This window comes from Etheostoma spectabile, chromosome 11 (assembly GCF_008692095.1).
Source record: "Etheostoma spectabile isolate EspeVRDwgs_2016 chromosome 11, UIUC_Espe_1.0, whole genome shotgun sequence".
In the NCBI taxonomy this organism is placed as follows: domain Eukaryota; kingdom Metazoa; phylum Chordata; class Actinopteri; order Perciformes; family Percidae; genus Etheostoma; species Etheostoma spectabile.
Window position 1 is genome coordinate 10,684,891 of NC_045743.1, and position 19,733 is coordinate 10,704,623.

The following is a 19,733-nucleotide window of genomic DNA, read 5'->3' on the forward strand; positions in this document are numbered from 1 at the left end:
AAAAATTTGGGATGCACCTGCTTTAGCCGCCTTCATGCCCAAAATTAACGAATTAAAGTACAAACAAACACATTAATGTGTGTACTACTGAGCATTGACATGTTGACATTGACATTCGTGGAGCGGAAAATATGATGACTAGTTGCCTCTAAGTATTTTAACGGTACAAAAAGTCAAACCTCCTAGGAATGTTATCAATAGCCTTTCTTGGAATGCAAATGTACATCCAAGCTTAGCTGCAGGAATCTATGAGGGCAAAGGATTCCCTCTATCCGGATGAAGCAACTTATCTGTTTTTTTTTGTTTTTTTAACGATGACAAGCCCGAATGAAAACCAGCCAAACTGAAATAGGAGTAACAAGGCTATTTTTAAAATTTGAGTAGAAAGTACAGATAATTGCGTGAAAATGTAAGGATAGAAGTAAAAAGTTGGATGAAAATAATTACTCCGTAATAGAAACCCAAACATTCTATGTGACAAAGTGTTTGTATTTCGTTAAATAAAACATTTTATTAGGTGCAACAATATATATATATATATATATATATATATATATATATATATATATATATATATATTTATTATTATTAATCAGGAATATCAAATGCAATTATAAAAACAAATCTGTAATCTACAAAAAAACTGTTTATCTTGAAACAACTTTGGTTTGCTTCAATTTCTCTTTGATTTGCAAGTTGGTGCGTGGATCAAAGCTTGTGCTGTTGGCAAAGAAAGATATAAAATTACAAACTACTGTATTTGACATAAAAGTTTACCAGTATGTAGACCCCCCCCCCCCATGCTCCTCTTACCAGCCACATTACAAGCCTTTGCCTCTGCCAGATGCTCTTTCACCTTCACAGTTTCAGCAGCGAGGCTTCTTGCCTTGTTTGTGACACGCTCACTCCTTTCCTGCAAATCGGTCCTCCGATTTCTTAAAGAGATTAAACATACAGTCAAATCATTATCAGACAAGCAAAAAGTTTGGTTTATGCAGGGTAACTCTCTTTTCTCTCTTTGCTTAGCACATTACCCATCTGCAGAGGCTTGACCATTTAGTTGTTCAGAAAGGTGCCTTTCCTCTTGCAGCAGATAACCCAGATGCTGCAACGCATTAACAACTCCGAGTTTTTCCCTTATTAAATCCACTCTCCGCTCAGTTTCTCTGGTACTGCAAATGAGAACAGGATTTATAAAAAATATATAAATTAACAAATTCAACGCTGTATGATGTGTTAGTAGGCTAATCTATATAGGGCCTTAAGTACAAGTATTGTTTTGCCAACTTTAAGTGAAGCTATCAACTGTTGCATCAACTCAGGTTGATCATGTAAAAAGGATTTACATTCACTTCCTTGAAGGGTGAAACAAAACATCCAATAGGCCTCCATCTCAGACATTCTAATTGGGATAGAAGATCCATCTAGGCCATATCGCCTGGCCCTAAGGGCCCCAGAAACATGACAGAGATTAAAGATAGTGTTTCAGGGACCAGGATAAGCTTCCTTGTAACATTCATCCAAGAGTATGGATACTGAATTAATAATTAAATAAATAATAAAGTTAACAAACTATAACAGCAAATAGAAAAATACTTCACTTTGGCTTACAATGGCGTTTATAAAACTGAGATGGCATCTGTCAATTAGCGCCACAGTCAAATGTGAAATGTTAAACATGAATTCACACATGGACCGATAACCACTTTCTGGACAATCACCGCGTGACGTATGCAAAAACGTCACAGCCAGGACAGGTGCTGAAGACCGCAAGTGTTTTACATTCTAATCCTGAGACCAAATTCTCCTCAACTCAAATTAACCAATGCTACATACGAATTTTAGTAACGGTAACGTTACCACAGAATTAAGTCTTCCTCAGCACGAAGTCTTTTCTGCTGGGCCTCCATCAGTTGAAGAGTGTTTTTTTGGATGGCATTCTGCAAGTCTTTGACCTGCTCCTGCGAGAGGGGTGAATACCACGTGAACATACCATACTTCGTTTTCTAACAAAGATGCAATAATACTAATTATACTACTAATAATCTAATAATAATTTGTCAAGATAAATGTAACGTTAAATGTAATTATCCTCGGTCACTCGTAACGTGTTGACGTATTTCGTTATAGCCACCGACATCAAACTTTGCAAATGTAGGCTAGGCTATTAATTAACGTTACCTAGGTATGTTAGGTTAGCTTCGAATTAGCGTCAACCTACCGTAGAATTTCCGTGTTCTGACATAAATGTATGGCCAGAAAAAGCGGCCATGATATAATGTATACGCGGTAAGTGTTTCTTAAAAGTTCTACCTAGCTTCGACATGCCGTACTGCTACATGGAAGAGAACATCGTCTTTGCCTTGCTTTATCTAAAGAACTTCCGGGTGGTTTCTCAGAGCCCGGATAGCTCAGTCGGTAGAGCATCAGACTTTTAATCTGAGGGTCCAGGGTTCAAGTCCCTGTTCGGGCGATAATATTTTTTTCTTCTTTTTAAAACGTATTGAAGGTGAACGTATTGAAGATGACAATTTTTGGTTTTGTGGGTGTTATTTATCATATGAAATTGGAAGAGCCGCATAGTAACTGTTGGTAAATGTAGCTTCAGTAGAAACAAAACACCACTCCAGTTAAATGTATAAGACATCCAAAGCCTTAAATTGCCCAAAAACCTATGCCAAACATTAAACCATTTAATTTAAAACTAGTCATTAAAGTGGAGCTGTTATTACCCACAGTGAAACATCACATTATCCTACTGTTGGAGTTGTTGTTTATGAATGAATCAAACTAATTTGGGGATTAAACGTACTGACAAACAAACAACAGTAACCTATAATTTACCTGAGATAATCATGGGTATTATCTCTGGACAGTGATTGGAAACACCTATAAAGCTAGGTGTTTGTCCCGAAAAATGGCAACACTGAAGCCATCAGACTTGGAAAGATGGAGCAGATTATCATCTTGTGCCTGGTTTCTACCTGTCTCTCAGCGGTACATGCTCAGGTAAATATGTATGGGATTTTAGTGGGACTCCGAACAGACTGCACCAGAATTGCAAACAACTTTGTCTGACTTTTTTTTGCAGACTTTTTTGTTCAGCCCAAAATGGGGCCCCATTGGCTATAAAGGTAATTGCAATTTGGATTGGATCTAAACGTTAATGTGAAACAGCAGTAAAAACGCACATGCTGACTAAAAACTCTCCTTTTTTAAGAACGTGAAGAGCACGATGAGACAGCAATGGATGAAATCATTAAAACTAATGAGTTCCAAGGTATATTGTACACAATGTATTTGCATATTTTGCAGTTTACACAACATGCTCTAACAAATGAGCTCATGTTGCCATGTCCAGAATAAATTTTATTTCCTATGATTTCTGTCTTAGCTTCCCGGATGATAGATGGCACTACCAGTCTCAGAGACGGAGACATTGCTGTTTCTTCTGGAAGGCGCTCTAAAGTCTGCTTCGCCCGTAGCTGCCTCTGGTCTAAGTCAGTGGATGGACATGTCTATGTTGCATATAGGCTCTCACCTGAATACTGTACGTTATTTTAGTTTTCTGTGTAAAAGTGTAAACAGATGAAATACATTACAGTCTGGTACTTTTTTTTAAATTCACCAACTTTGTATCGGATGATTTATTAATTGTCTCTTCTCTTTCCTCTCTGTCTAAACAAATGACTAGCTGAAATGGAGACAAAGCTGATAAAGAAAGGGATGGAAAGCATAGAGAAAGGCACCTGTGTGCGGTTTGTTCCTCAGACTCACCAGCGGGACTACGTCGACATTCAGCCAAAGTCTGGGTGAGAGCATTTGCTTGGAAAGTTGATCCCTGCAGTCTTTGTTTTCAAAATGTTACTCCTTTGACAAACGGTTTTCTTTCCTGTGTGGAAAGAAAATGGGAGAGTTGAGTAGCAGCAGTTTTTCTTTTCGAAATATTATAATTATAATTATAATACATATAATCTAAATGAATAAACCTTCAATTATCATTTAATATTTACTTTCCTGCTCTATGGTACAGCACTAAACTCACTCCTTGAAAGTTGTTCTTATGATGTGTGTGTGTGTGTGTGTGTGGTGTGTGTGTGTGTGTGTGGTGTGTGTTGTGTGTGTGTGTGTGTGTGTGTGGTGTGGTGTGTGTGTGTGTGGTAATCCAGGTGTTGGTCCTACCTTGGTGCGCGTGGTGGAAGACAGACCGTGTCTCTCCAGAGCCCTGACTGCCTCCGGGTTGGAGTGGTCGCCCATGAATTCATGCATGCCCTAGGCTTTGTGCACGAGCAGTCTCGCCCTGACCGGGACAACTATGTCACCATCATGTGGCCGAACATTTGGAGAGGTAAATTTAAAGGGACAGGAAGGGGGGTGGCATTGGGGAATAAAGTCTCTACAAGTGGAGAATTGAAGAATATTTCCAATCAACTGCATTCCACACCAATTTTTTAAAACAGAGATGTAAAATGCTTAATGTTGTTTACAAAAATACAAATGATTAATTCACAAATATATATATAAGTATTTTCTGATTTCCATCAGATCGGTTGAGGAACTTTGAGAAATTTAAGACTGACAGTCTGGACCTACCATACGACTATGGCTCAATCATGCACTTTGGGATGTGAGTAATAATTACATGTAGATCAATCAATATATTATAATGTGGCTTATGTCTTATGATGTAACATGGATATGTTTAGGTATGCCTACTCTCAGGATGGGGAGCCAACCATCATTCCTAAGAACAGCCAGAACAGCAAGAACATAAGGCTGGGCCAAGCATCGACTCCAAGCCACATTGACCAGATGAAAATCAATAAACTTTATAAATGTGGTTAGTACCAAACATCCTAACTAGCCTCCAGTAACTACTTCAGAGCTAGTAACTGTATCGCAAAATGGGCAAATACAAACCTTGTTACCTTTTCTGTCTCTACACAGGTGACATGGATGGATACTAACCAAACTGATGAAATGTGAAACAGAAATGTGATAGCTAATATAATAAACTGATCTAAAATATGGAAACAATTTCAATAAAGATTGATTCAAGCTTTCTATTAGCATTTTCTCTATATTTGTTTAAACAAGACATGTTGCTGAAGGTTGAGAAAATAAGCGGGGGTGTTCGTTTTTTTTATAGGAAAGAGCGAAGTATTCATCCAAGTGTCCTTATCCGCCCTGTTTATACAGCATGTGTCATGTAAAAAAAAATCAGTAACAGATTATTTGAATGTGAAGAAAATGTAAATTGCCGTTTTGGAAGAATTAAAGTACGGTTCATTTGATCGCATTAAAGGAAAAATAGATGGAAGTGTGTTTTAATCAGAGGTAGACTAAAGAAAATACCTTGCTTGATAAAAAAACAATTTGTGTTATGACAAGAATGTATCTGTACTTGAAACCATGCACCCTTAACTCAGATACAGCAATATTATAGTATTGTTCTTGCAGTGACGTAGGCAACATTTCATAAATCGCCCACAGATGGGATTCTTTATTCAGTCATTGCCCTTCAAATTGCCCCCTTGATTAAAAAAAAAAAGGAATAATATTTGGAGAAGGATAAGGGTTTGTTTTTATATATTTACCTATGTAAAAAAATAGACAGTTATAAACTGATAGTTTATCGCAAAATCATTGGTTACCAGTACAGTCAGACACAAATTGCTGGTCTGTTGGAGTGGGTGGACAGTTATTCTCCCGATAGCAACTGCTGAGTTGTAGTCCATCCCAAAGCAAAACACATTGAAAGTGTCTTCATTTCTGAAAGTGCTGAATCTTACATGTGCTAAGTGAAGGTTAGCATCAGGACCACCTGTTACGGATCAGCAGTGGACTTGAGTAAATTACACACGTTGGATGATGAGGGGACTTTAATCATGCTTCCAGATAGAACATGTGCCCTATCAGTAGAAAGCACCGGAGGAGAAGTAGGTATATAGATTCAGTGGAGGTGAGGAGTTCATTTAGCTCTTGCACTGGAAGACTGTGGATGGAAACTGGTTTACCAAGCTGAAACACAAGAATGCATTCGACCATGATCCTTCTGGGTGTCTTGTTTGGCTTGTTGTCCCAGGTGTACACTCTACCTGTTAAGGTCAGTACCAAAACAACTTATTTTAGAGCAAAATCCCCTTTTAGTCTTGTCATGCTTTGCAGCCAAATGTATTATTATGCACCCTTGTATTACAGAATTCTACTGGAGTGCATGAGGGAAAAGTGAGGTTAAGAAGGACGTACTCAGGTGGGATCTGTAAAAAGTTACTCTTACATGCATGTAAATTGTACTCTTCATTTTAATAATAATGTGAAAATGAGGGAGACTTGCATCTGTCTTTGTTTTGTGTTCAGATGAAATTACAGACCGTGATGAAATGAATGCAATGGATCAAATCTTAGAAATCAATAGCAGTAAGTAAACTGGGAATGATATGAAATTGTGCTAATTTAAGTTGTTTAATGTTCGGGCGTGTGTGTTTTTTTTAAATACCCTGGACTAAATTAAATGATTTTTCTCGTCAGGGTTGCGAGCCCCCCGAGGACTGTCAATCAGAGATGGAGATATTGCAGCACCATACATACGGAGTGCAATAACCTGCCCTGGCAATACCTGTCTGTGGCCTAAATCAGTTGATGGATTCGTTTATGTTCCCTTCATGATCTCTCCACTATATGGTAGGAATCTAAAGATTTAAAGAGGTGTTGCAAATGCATTGGGAGTCAAAATCTTTCTGTTTAACTCAAAGTTTTTCTGGTTGCTGTAGATGACATGGACAGAATCACCATAGAAACTGGGATGCAAGACATTGCCGCTGGAACATGTATTAAATTTGTTCCACGCACTCATGAAGGCAGCTTTCTTGATATTCAGCCAAGATATGGGTGAGCATGACTTTTACATGTCTTGAAATTCACTGCGTGTATAGTCTCGCTAGGACTATATACGAATATGGCCAAAATGATAATCACATTTATTTTTGATCAATATTGAGATCACGATTAATTATCATGATTATTTGTTGATTTTAACCAAAACAGTTTGGATTGTCACATAGGCTATTTATAACTGCTTTCACATCCATATTGTGCTACACTCCTCTTATGTTGAAGTTGTATGCCCGTTATCTACCTGACAAAATATCAACATGGAGAAATATTTTGGTACCTCCTTACGGTGCCACTTAAATGTCAGCGTTGCTCTCTGATGCTCCAAAACCGACGTTAGAGGCAACAGAACATCACTGCATGTCACGCTAGTAAACACTAGTAACACGTAACACAGCAGGTAATGTTAACGTTAGCTACAGTAGTAACTGGATTAAATGCTAAAATGCTAAAAAAAACAAAAACTTAACCGTTGTAGTGTGACTGTATTTCACTGTAGAAGACTCCAACAGTGGGACGTACAAAAGTCTGCCACTAAAGCAGCGAACCTGGGCTCCAGACTAACTTTGTGGTTGCACTGGTGCGCCTAACATTTTTATTTAGGTGCAACCAAATTCACCGTTACACACAATTTCAAGGTCACCTTTTTTATCATGCGCCACAAGAATAAGGTGTAGGTAAATACTTTTTTTATTTGAAGCACAATTATACTGTATATAAAATATATATTTTAAAAATTTTAAATGGTTTAAAGTGCTTCACTGAGCTGAAAAACTAACACATTTAAGCAAAATAGAAAAGTGCTACTGTTTAAAAGTGCGTCCCTGAACTGAGACCTAAAATTGAATGGATCAAAGTCTTAAAGATGATCCCCCCCTTAATGTCGCATGCCCCTCACATGGCCAACACCTGTAATATGGCCTTATTCTCTTTTAGCCTTGGCTAAACCAGCTTGACACACTCCCTAGCATCAAATCCTTCAAACTCCTTTACTCCCCACTTTAACTGACTTAAAAATGTTACGTTTTAAGTCAGCAGCCACTTTTCAAAAGCTCTTTTATTAAGACAGATTGGGATTCAAATAAAATGAAAAGACAGGGTTTCCTTCCCTGTTTGATAATATACAGCTGCAACACATGCAAAGGAAAATTATTTAAAATAAATAGCCTAGGATATATTTAAAAAAAAAAAAATCTCTGAGAAAGCTCCTTCACTTGTTTTCAACAACACAACAGACTGATTAAAAAACATGGGGAGAGAGGGGGAGTGCCATGGACAGAAGCATGTGCTTCTCATACAGTGATGGCTGACTCATTATGAATAGGTCAGCAGAGTTACACACGTAAAATGTCTGGATTGTCACTGCGCTGCATTTTTATGAACTATGATTTCCGGCCATGGGTCACATCTCTTGCCCAGCTCCAGCAGGCTCACACACTATTACTCAATGAACTGAAGTTTGTTGCATTCAATAACTTATTCTGTGTTTTTCGCCGTGGTGGCCACAATGACAGTTGTTAGAGTTACCGGTGGAAACACTGGTACAAATACAGGTTGGCCTCTCATGCTTAACAACATACAGCTGTGTTAATAACAATTAAAACTGTAGACAAATGTCAGAAGTGTGGACTGGCGCTGTCGCCGCTGTGTCTCTGTTGCCGGGGGAGCCGTGTGTGAGTGAATGGGGGCGGGGCTGCGCGGAGAGTAAGAGGAGAGATCCAAACACAGGCACGGCTTTACAGAAGAAATGGGTCATGTAACGCATGTAAAAAAAAACAAAAAAACGGAACATTCTATGAACAGAATGACGCATTTAAAATATAGCTTGATCATGCAAATTTGATAGTGGGAAGCCAAAATTGTGATTAAAATTTGATTAATTGTGCAGCCTTAAGTCTCACATTGCCAGACCTATTGCCACATTGCTACAGAGGATGATTCTTATTTGGTGATTTTGCAAATGTAATGATGACATGTCATTTCCGGTTTTGTACCCCAAGCTGCTGGTCGTTCCTGGGACAGACTGGAGGAAGCCAGACCCTGTCACTGCAGACGCCTGGGTGCATGTGGTCAGGAGTGGCTGCCCACGAGTTCATGCACGCCCTGGGCTTTGTACATGAGCAGTCTCGCTCAGACCGAGACCAATATGTCTCAATTGTATGGAAAAACATAATGCCAGGTTTGGATGAATGATGACCTCCCAACATTGTGTCTTTGCATTTAGAAAGCTCTGTCCACAAAGTTAGTCCTTTCCTCACCAATTGAGTTTTGTCTTCTATCTTTTATGTTTTTACAGCTCAAATTCATAACTTCAGGAAACAGGTGACAAACAATCTCAATAGTCCATATGACTACAACTCTGTCATGCATTATGGAAGGTGAGCTCTTCTTTGAGGCAACATCATTTTTGGTTTTACATGTTTTGCCGGAGTGTCACAATACCATATACTTCATTTATCTCTCCAGATATGCCTTCTCTGAAGATGGTGGACCAACAATAATCCCCAGACCAGATCCTTACATTCCAATCGGCCAGCGAGATGGACCCAGTAATCTAGATCTTCATAAAATAAACATCCTTTATAACTGTGGTAGGTGAACTTCCACAAATCCGGGTTGAAAAAAAATCTTTCTTTCATTCAAAATTATTGAGTACATTTTCTCTCTACTCCCCACTACAGGTGTCAATGAGTGACTGGATCCAGAGTGTTATTATTCAGGTATATTCTGTTGTCAGCTGTGTAAAGTGGTTAATTGTAACTTGTGGTCTTTAGTAGATTGAATGGGCAACATTACTTTATAGCAATTTCATCATTCTGTATTAGTGTTTCAGTTATTATCACAGATTCCAGTCTGTGCATTTAGATTGTGTTTAGTCAGTTCTGGATACAATTGACTAATTTGGCATACATATAAAGTGAAATAAAGGGGAAAGTACAAATTAAAAGCTGTTTTTCTCTAAAAGAGCTAAAATTAGTGTACAGTTTTACGTGCCTGCTGCTGCCAATTAGATCACTGCATCCCATCTCTGAATTAGTTTGTCTCATTCAGTGCCCTTCTCCATGGCACTGATGGAAGTCAGTCAGGGACTAACATTTCCCATTCGTTTCTACTATAGACAGTGATATGTGCAAATTTAATAGGCATTAAAAGGCACTTTATATAGTTCCCAATCATAACGTCTATGGTGACAATATGTTTAATATAATTTCAGTTCTTCGTTCCTTGTGGAGGTCATGGCTCTGAATACTTCCTTCACTTCTACACACAGCATAAACTGTTAGTAGGCCTACCAGTCTTTACCTTAGACATGCTGTCTTCAAAGAACAATAAAGTATTTACTGTCATCTATATTATGTGAAATTGCACTTAATATTTGCAAATGCTTCCGTGCTACATTTTATCTTTCAGACATAATGTGACACAGACTTACTGACAAAAAATATTTACACATATACACAGGTATACATTACAACACATTGAATAACCAACCATGTCAAAAATCTGATACAAAAGTTCCTCTTCCTCAGTCCATGTTCTGGTTCTGTGAGGTGTGGAGAAAATAAAAAAACATTAACACCACAACACAAACATTGCACATTTTTTGGGGGATTTGTTAATATAAGCTGTACCAATAAAGGGATATGCTTGTTAAAGACAGAAACAAGCAGTGGTCACATGCCCCGACTGATCGATCGCTGATCATTATGAGTTGGTATTTACTAAAAACGTGTGATGAGGTGCTCTGCTCTGCATTAAAGGGTAACTACTGTTTTTTTTTTTCAACCTGGACGCCATTTCCCCATGCATTTGTGTCTAATAGACTGATGTAACCAAAAATCTTTGAATTTGGCCCAGTATTGAGCGAGTTCGCAGTGACTGGCCAGCGGGAACCAAGCTGCAATGTATCCTAACGGGATAATATTTTTGTCCAATAAAAGTGATTAGTTTTTGCTACTGACAGGCTCAGAGTGTTAATAAAAGTGTCTGACAACATTATTGATCTCAGGATGTGACTTTTTGTCCAAAGACAGCGGTGTGGAGAGCATAACACGAGTCAAGAAAAAGGCAATCCCTGAAAGTAATTTTTAACCAATAACGTCAAGACTTAACGACAACAAAAAGGAAACGTTTTCTGCGGGGGTCTAGCAAACGTTCGGAACGCTCTGCGAACAAAATATTGTTTACTGGGATACTGTTAGATCCCAAATGTGTTACAGTAGATGCCATGTTACCAAATTGTACACGTAGACACTTTTACCAATCTGGACAAACTATAGCTTAATTAGACAGCAGGCTGTTATAAGAATGTAATGCCATATTGGGCATATCCTTTAGTCAGACAAAACCCTGAGAGCTCGAATACAATACATTTATCTGGCCTTTAAAAGTTTCACTTTCTTATGTGTCATTTGAGGATAATGAAAATTGCTGTACACTAACTCAAATCACATCAGGTCACATCCGGTCGCTTCTAAATCTGATGTATTTAAACAAATGTCCCACAAAATACAGGAATAAAGACTATTACAGGTAGAAAATGGACATATAGGCGACTGGAAGGGTTGTGGCCATAGTTGACTGTAACCACAGTGCAGCCTGTATTTCACGTTTTTGTCCCTGACTAATGTTCTCTCTTTGTAACACTAGGGAGCTGCAGATTCTCTGATGATTCAGTTTTTGTTCATCACCACATCATGCAAACCTCTGACACACAGGGGCGGGTCTAGAGGGGAGGCCAGTGTGTTGAAGGTTGAACCCAAAGTGCAGAAAAGGAAACCATAAATGCAGAAATTTGATGACATATGATTGCCCCCCCCCCGTTCTGTCTCCTAATATCTAAAAACTGTGTACAGCAAGGTTTTCTTTGTTGAAGTTTGAGGCAAGTTTATTGTGAGTGTATTGCACTTTATTTTATACGGTTCTGTGAAAAAAATCACATGACCAATTGATGTATCCATAATGACTATCCGAAAATCCCCCCAGCCTAAATGTGTATATTTTATTTTGACACAAAAAATGAAAACAAGTGGAACTAATAATGTTATGGTTGTTTTATTTAGCAAAATTACATTCTGTCGTTCTATCCTATCCAACATTTTCCTAAGCAGATTTTTTATGCTGTATTCTGATAAAATTCCGTAAGACCCCGGACTGATTATTTGTCCCCCCCCCCCCCCCCCCCCGTGCCAAAATCTTTAATTGCCCCTGATCGCACATTCTCTTTTATAAATATTTAAGAAATAGTCTATTGATTATAACCTATATGAGATAGAATGTGCCCATTGAGCATTATCGTTAACGGTAGTGATAGATTGCAATCCTCCTCCTCATTGTTCCCTACATTGTGTTTCAGTTTACTGTGTTATTAGAATATAGAGGTCCAATTGGGAATATGGACCTAACTTTTAAAAGTTGTAAATTCGTTAAGTACACTATTAGTAGGCTATATCATGGAGGAATGGTAGTTTATTATGTTAAAGTTACTTGCCCACCGCATGGCGTCTATCCCATTCTGCGCAGGGGGAGGGGTTTATAGTAGTGGCTCGCTGGTCGCTGCTGCAGCACAAACACGCACATACGTTCGTACCGTTAATTTTAGCTAGCTAGCTTGTTAGCGTTGCGCCATAAAAATCTGTCATTGCAATATATTCAGTGGCACTAAAAATGAGCGACAATGACAAAGGTTACGGCGAGCGGGTACGTATGAGTTTTATGAAGGCGTTGCAACGTTTTAAGGGAGCTGAATGATTCGGTTGTTTTGAATTGTCTTCACATTGTGTTGGCTAACGTTAGCTAGCTAGCTAACGTAACTATCCAATCGTAATATATAACTGGATTATCTTTATTTTATTGAACATGCCAAATTTTAAGTTTGATTTGCTAATAGTAGACAACTAAATGAGCTCCAGGTAATGTAACTTTGACGTTACGGTAAATAATAGCGTCTGCTAATGTCCGTTAGTTAAGCTAGCATGCTAGCTGTGTTAGCTAGCTAACGTTAGGCCACAGACGGTAATGTTTAGCTATGCTAATTGTAACCCACCAAATTATTAAAATCTGCGGTTAATATGAGGGGTTCAATATATATCGTTTAGGTAATATTTGAGGGCATACATTTATCTAACGTTACGTTGGCAAATGGCGTTATAAACGCACTCGGACGTGTCAAACATGCTAATTCAACAGACTAGTTTAGTTACCTGTGTGCTGAAACTGAACTGAAAGGGCTTTTACACCGCCGCCTGGTAACTCGCCCCCTCCTGTCAGTTCAATGAGGCGAAGCGGTTTTGATTCCGGCTTTGGGATATGAATAGAGTTCACTGTGCTGTACAGCTGGACAATATGGAGAAAATAAAATATCCCGACAATTTTGACCAAATACCTCCATATTGCACACAGTATTTACAAAATGAGATTTTTAACAAATAATCAGTAAAGGGGGTTTAATGACAAACGTTACATGGACAATGGCAAATAATAGATAAGCAAGGACAGTCTTGATAAATTCAGAAAATTATATCAATTTACTGTAATGTAGCCTGTAAAACCAGGGGAGAAATATATATATATATATATATATATATATATATATATATATATATATATATATATATGCCCAGCCCTACTGTGCTGAACCTCTGGTGGTAACCATCAGGCAGCAGGAGCCGCTTTGAAAAACGCTTAGCTTTTTTGGTAAAATTTTGGGTGGTTGCCACGCGCCACTTGAACGTGTCCACAGTCAGCGTCATTTCCACGCTTCCCATTCATTGTTTATTTAAGCAGCCGGACATTGCATTCCAGTAGTGGCAATTGTCGAAAGACAGGGCATTGAGTTGCTCGCTCCAATTTGAATAAAGTTGAGGTCTAGACTACTTTATGCTAATCAGGAGTGTCCAGCTTGACTCGCCGTCTTTAGAAAAATCACAAATCTTTTAAACTGACCGTTGTCTATCTAAAATGAAGACAGAGTCATCAACTGCATAGCATTTCTCGCTGAAAATGTTTACAGAAACACATTTTGGTGAATTATTTTTGTAAGTTTTCAAACCACCTACAGAATTGGTCCATTTTGAAATCTGGGAGCAGACAGGGAAGCCTTCATCCAATTGAAGAGAAATTGATAACTGCCAGTGGCAAGCCCATCAAGCATCCAATGCTGGAAAAGGGGGATTATTCCGTGGTCAAAAAACACCGCTGTGGACACGTTCGGTACATACATGTGGGGTAACCTGTCGTTTCGATGAGGGGAAGGCGGCACAGGGGAAGTTCTGAACTTCTGGCGGGAACTGCCGGGAAACAGGAACCTTCTGTAGAAAATTCTCTTTTCGGTAGATGTTGGTCAGGGTGGTTGTCACGTGGCGGTTTGCTTAAATTAATCTTAAAATGTCATTATGGTTTCTCTTATTTGGGGTTTGGTTGGGAACTTTCTGTAGATGAAGCAACATAATGTTATTGAACAACAATGTAAAGTAAACAACCTCAACATGTCATTTTATTCATTTGCATTAACTTGCGCATTCAGCCCTTGTGTTTCCCTTTGCAGTAATTGTTTTTTTATTAAATTGACTAAATAAATTTAAAATGTTTTTAAGCAGTTTGTCTTCCAATAAAATGTGTCTTTACTCTTAATAAATCTCCAGCTTACTCCCAAGATTTAAGGCCGGCATCATCAGTGCTGGTAATGCAAGTCAATACAGATGGGTGGCAGAAGCATCTTGAGGTTGTTTGGGCTACATTAAACTGAGATTTGTGTTTGTTTTTTTAAATGAAGGCAATGTTGGTAGGGTTTAATCTTGAATAGGTTATTCACATTCAGTGGTTTAAAATATACTTGAATGCCTTAGAGGCCACTTGTCAGAAATTATGTCTGCAGTAGGGCTGGGCAATATAGAGAAAGTCAAATATCAATAAGATAGTCAATACCTTGATATTGATACCGCAAAATTGTTGTGTTGACTATTGGTGCTTTCACAAAAATATTTACACAATGAGATTTTTAATCAATTATCATCAGTAATGTGGATATAATAACTAAGTGGGTAAAAGCAAACAGTTACAACAGTCTGGTAAGTTCAGAAAATGGCATCACTTTACTGTAATTTAACCTTTAAAACCAGGAAAAGACACCACTCATGTGCTATTATATCCAAAATCTAAAACGCGATCTAGTTTCATATATCTCAATATCAATATATTGCCCAGCTGTAGTCTGCAGCGTCTATTTAATATAGAAGACAATGTATTTATTGCAAACAAATATTGAAAGCTAAAACTGCAAAGTAATCATGGCTCATTATTTTCTATTGGCTGTTCTAAAGCCCCTTTAAGCGTCTAACTGAAAGTGGCCAAAAGGACATTAACCGAAAATGTAGAACCACTGAAAGTGAAATATTGTAACGTTAAAAAATTGTATTATGTGGTCTTAAACATTCCAATGCATGTCATAGAATTATACACATTAAAAGTTGAATGCGGGTGCAGTTTTAATTGTAGTCATAAATTCTTCATCCTTTTCTTTTTCATAAAGGTTAAGATTGGACGAAGAAAATGCGGAAGAAGTCCACTTTATTTTCAATAATATGAAGCTCAGATGTGTGAAGCTGAATTGTTGAATGCATGCTAAAACATGACGAGGGAAGAAGTATGGGCAGTGTGAGATGGGGGAAGTAAGAAGAAGTAAAACAATTGAAGAAAGAAGAATAATGTGAAGTAATGAAGTTACAGAAATGAAGTTAAGGAAGTAATCTGGATAAGGCAACCCGCTAAGTAATTTTCTGGTCTGTTTGCGTGCATGTTCTTTTATTTTATACAACAGTTTAAATCATTACACTTTTACACAACTGACAAATTTCTGTTTTTTCATCATGTTGACAATTTAATTATATTGATTAATGTAATCCTATTGATGTCATATTATCCATGGCTACAAAAATAGCATTAACCTGCATTCCTAATCCACAATCCTAAATTCATTTTTTTCTGTACTTTTCACAGTCTTTATAATTCATTTATGAATAAAAAATTTTTTAGGCAAATTTCTCATTTTGTCCTCTCATTGGTGCTCACAAGAGGTGTGTTGGTGTGTGTGTGTGGTTCGTTAGGAGTCTCTCTCTGCATCCAGGAGTGTGAGTCCTCGGGGCTCTGGGAAGTCTGCAAGCCGCTCCCCAGCTCGGTCGCCTGCCCGTTCAAAAGAAGGCTCCCGCCACTCCCGCTCCAAATCTCGGTCCCGGTCCAGGTCAAAATCTGGGTGAGTAAAACATTTTTTTGAAACTCCACCCATTGACAGATTGGACGTGTAGATGTGTGTTCATTGAACCAATATGAATGTTGAAGTGTTTCTGTCTACACAGGTCCCACTCTCACCGTGGCTCACGGAGACACTATAGCCGATCTCGATCCCGCTCAAGGTCCTACCGCCGCCGATCTCACAGTAGGTCCTACAGTGGAGAGCGCAGGCGCAGGAGTCATAGCCGCTCGCCGATGTCCAACCGCCGCAGGCACATTGGCAACCGAGTAAGTGCTCAATGGCCGTTGTACGGTTTGCCATATTTTAAAAGTCAATCAGCTTTGCTTGTGTTCTTTCTGTGTAATGTATGACAATATTCATCCAAGATCCTAAACACTACAACACAATGAGTCAGAATTTAATACTAAAGAAAATTTTTGTTTTTTATTATGAAGGACTCTTCAGAACTGTAATATCTTTACAATTGCAGGCTAATCCAGACCCAAACGGTTGTGTGGGAGTGTTTGGCCTGAGCTTGTACACCACGGAGAGGGATCTGAGGGAAGTCTTCTCTAAATACGGCCCCCTGGCGGATGTCTCTATTGTGTATGACCAGCAGTCGAGGCGTTCCAGGGGCTTTGCTTTTGTGTATTTTGAGAACACCGGGGATGCCAAGGAGGTATAAGAACATGAGTTGGAAAAGGCCCCTGTCAAATATTTTCTGGGTCTAAAGAGGTGATTAATATGTATTTGTATGTTCACTGTCAGGCAAAGGAACGAGCAAATGGCATGGAGCTGGATGGTCGTAGGATCAGGGTAGACTTCTCCATCACCAAAAGACCTCACACCCCCACCCCTGGAATCTACATGGGCCGACCCACATAGTAAGTCATCTGAAACATACTGTGTTTGTGTGGATTAATTGGATAATCTACCAAAGATAAAGATGATTGCTTATGATTTCTTAAGCAGGACTTCTAAGTGGTTTTCTTACAAATAGAAGGCAGTTTTGGAATGTATGGTCAAATGTGTTTGCTCATTAGGAGCTAACATTACTGTGTTTTATTTGGACCCAAGGTTTTGGGCCACTTTGGACAATGTTATTCAATCTACTGTGAACAATATGGACATCAAAATCATCCAATTTGTCCGGTGGAAAGGCTCACTGATGTTTGAATGTCACACAACCGTACTAAAGTCTCTAGTGTTATCACAAAAATGACAAAAAGCATAATATTGGGAAGGTGGATACTTTTAAGCTACGTCCATTATTAGTGAATTGATGCAGTCCTGGTTGCTTTAATTTGCCAACCAGGGCTTAATTCAAGTGACAAATTTAGCTGGAAAAGAATTGAAGAAAAACTTTATGTGTAACGTCATAAACAGAAATTGTCTTATCAATGAATATCTTAACCTAAATTTATAAAAAATAAAAAAGTTATTTATTGAATGCAAAATAGAGAACTTACAGGTGCATTGCTACTTTGTTTAAACTGTACGAGATACAGAGGTCAGTCAAGTGGAAATAATTACTTAATATGATTAATATAATAACAGATTTGGTAAAATAGGAGCACTCACATTGGGTTTATTTAAAAAAGCAAAAAAAATACAATTTTGGCTGAAAAATAGGTCTACTCATACAAAATGAGTACCAGGTTGGATGTAAGGGATCTTGGTTCCTGTTAAAAGCAATGAGTAACCTTAAAGCGTAACTCTCGCCAAAATGCAACCTAGGGTCTTTTTGTGAATGTGCCCACAAAAAATCATAATTAGGATGGAAGCGCCATTTTAAGATTTAGCGTATTATTGTTTTTTGGTCAAATGGTCTTTTGAATAGGAATGCTAGGGGCACTACTATGATCGGATCAAAATCACTATTTTTAAAACACTACAAACACTGAAACTTTGCTCCAAGTATCACCAGGGGCTCTACACATGAACTTGAGAACATTGACAACATTGTTTTTGTACACAGTTTACTAAAAAGAGAGTTTTTGAACGACTTCCTTTAACTATTGGTTTTTCCGGTTGCTACCATCTCGCCAGTCAAAAAGAGTTTGAATGCAGAGAATGTTCTAAATGCTGGAATTCATGTGTAGAACCTCTGGTGACGCTTAGAGCAAAGTTTCAGTGTTTGTAGTGTTTTAGAAATACTGATTTTGATGTGATCATAGTATTGCCCCTAGTACTCCCATTCAAAAGGCCATTTGAAAATACCAAAAAATGAAAATATGGTAAATCTTAAAAGTGGCGTTTCTGTCCTAATTATGCTTTTAAATGAAAGTTTGACTCGGGTACAGTCACAAAAAAACTCTAGGTTGCATTTTTGGGAGAGTGACGCTTTAAGACCTCTGCAAGGGAATGTTTTCATATAAATGGAAAAATCTAATTTTTCACTTTTTTAAAATACTTGTTATAAAGTACATTTGAAAGGCTTTGAATATCCCACCATGGCCTGATTATACGCATGCTAAAGACACATACATAGCTGGATAGTTCTGCTCAGAGAGAGAATTATTAGTTTATCGCAGACTTGAAAGATACATTTCAAGTGGAGTCTCTTTGCTATAACATTAGAATAACCAGGAAATGTGACATAATGGGCACCTGTCTTTTTAAATTGAGATGGAATGAATTGTAATAATAAAATAAAACATAACTGTAAATCTAATTGTTAAGTAGGAAACAAAATCTGATCTTCGTATTGTCTTCTGTGTAGTGGTGGTGGTGGTGGTGGTAGTAGTAGTGGAGGTGGAGGAAGTGGTCCAAGTGGTCCTCGCCGCAACTCACGAGACTACGACCGTGGCTACGACCGTGGCTACGACCGTGGATACGACAGAGGTGGCTATGAACGCTATGACGACAGGGATCACTACAGGTCATACAGGTGACTTAAATAATTTTTTCCAGCGTGGCCTGCAGATTATCAATAGGATATGTATGTAATGTAACTTGTGGTATTTATTTTTTTAATATCCTCTGAAGTTTAATTTTGTCTTGTTTCAGAAGGCGATCTCCGTCCCCATACTACAGAGGGGCTTATAGGTCCCGATCCAGATCGCGCTCTTATTCTCCCCGTGAGTCCTTTTTCATAAATGATCCACTCTTTTATTGAAGCATTCAACAGGTTGCAAAGTGTCTAACGACTGTGTTTTGTTTCACAGGACGCTATTGAACACCTCCCACACACAGACATGAAATATTTGAGTGGAATGATTGATTTCAGGATAGATCTTCTTTTTCAAGGTGATCATCACACTTCTGTTTGGTAACGCACATGACCATTATGTGTTTACTGAGATCAGTAGTGTCATTTGACATGACTCCAACTGCCCCCTCATGATTTTAATTTTAAATGTATAGGCCACGTCTGTCGTAAAAAATATGTTAATGTTTTTATTAATGTATTTTTTTTGTATTCAAATTGAGTGAATGTTCCATTTTTGAGCACATTAAAAGGAAAATGCTTTTTTTCTTCACTTTGACTTATGTCCTTCCTAACAACACTTCTACATATACTTTAACCATTTGCTGCTGCAAAGCTGTTATAAATGCTGTAAGATGAAGGCTACACCCTCCTGGTCTGTATTCACTTATGAAGTCTAAA

At 38.2% G+C, this 19,733-nt stretch overlaps 3 protein-coding genes and 1 non-coding gene across 9 annotated transcripts; all 4 read left to right on the plus strand.

Annotated features, from left to right (window-relative positions):
* Window positions 1-2,400: 2,400 nt before the first annotated feature.
* Window positions 2,401-2,473, plus strand: trnak-uuu (transfer RNA lysine (anticodon UUU)). The gene has a single exon. It is a non-coding gene; the product is annotated as a tRNA-Lys (tRNA).
* A 206-nt stretch (window positions 2,474-2,679) lies between these two features.
* Window positions 2,680-5,064, plus strand: hce2l2 (high choriolytic enzyme 2-like 2). Its single transcript, XM_032530106.1, has 9 exons — window positions 2,680-3,009; window positions 3,092-3,134; window positions 3,221-3,280; window positions 3,395-3,550; window positions 3,695-3,812; window positions 4,170-4,348; window positions 4,546-4,627; window positions 4,707-4,840; window positions 4,948-5,064. The coding sequence occupies exons 1-9, from the start codon at window positions 2,950-2,952 to the stop codon at window positions 4,965-4,967; spliced, it is 852 nt and encodes a 283-aa protein (XP_032385997.1). The 5' UTR covers window positions 2,680-2,949; the 3' UTR covers window positions 4,968-5,064.
* Window positions 5,065-5,858: 794 nt separating this feature from the next.
* hce2l1 (high choriolytic enzyme 2-like 1) lies at window positions 5,859-10,900 on the plus strand. Its single transcript, XM_032530105.1, has 9 exons — window positions 5,859-6,106; window positions 6,202-6,253; window positions 6,361-6,420; window positions 6,532-6,684; window positions 6,774-6,891; window positions 8,895-9,073; window positions 9,191-9,272; window positions 9,361-9,485; window positions 9,576-10,900. The coding sequence occupies exons 1-9, from the start codon at window positions 6,035-6,037 to the stop codon at window positions 9,587-9,589; spliced, it is 855 nt and encodes a 284-aa protein (XP_032385996.1). The 5' UTR covers window positions 5,859-6,034; the 3' UTR covers window positions 9,590-10,900.
* Window positions 10,901-12,430: 1,530 nt separating this feature from the next.
* tra2b (transformer 2 beta homolog) lies at window positions 12,431-19,603 on the plus strand. Of its 6 annotated transcripts, none has more exons than XM_032530100.1 (8): window positions 12,431-12,594; window positions 15,999-16,144; window positions 16,248-16,410; window positions 16,614-16,802; window positions 16,892-17,007; window positions 18,843-19,013; window positions 19,136-19,203; window positions 19,291-19,603. In XM_032530100.1, the coding sequence occupies exons 1-8, from the start codon at window positions 12,562-12,564 to the stop codon at window positions 19,299-19,301; spliced, it is 897 nt and encodes a 298-aa protein (XP_032385991.1). In that variant the 5' UTR covers window positions 12,431-12,561; the 3' UTR covers window positions 19,302-19,603. The 6 variants fall into 6 exon arrangements, with proteins under 6 accessions (XP_032385991.1, XP_032385994.1, XP_032385989.1 ...); XM_032530103.1 differs by having other exon boundaries at window positions 18,843-19,004; window positions 19,133-19,203; XM_032530098.1 differs by having other exon boundaries at window positions 12,432-12,594; window positions 19,133-19,203.
* Window positions 19,604-19,733: the final 130 nt, after the last annotated feature.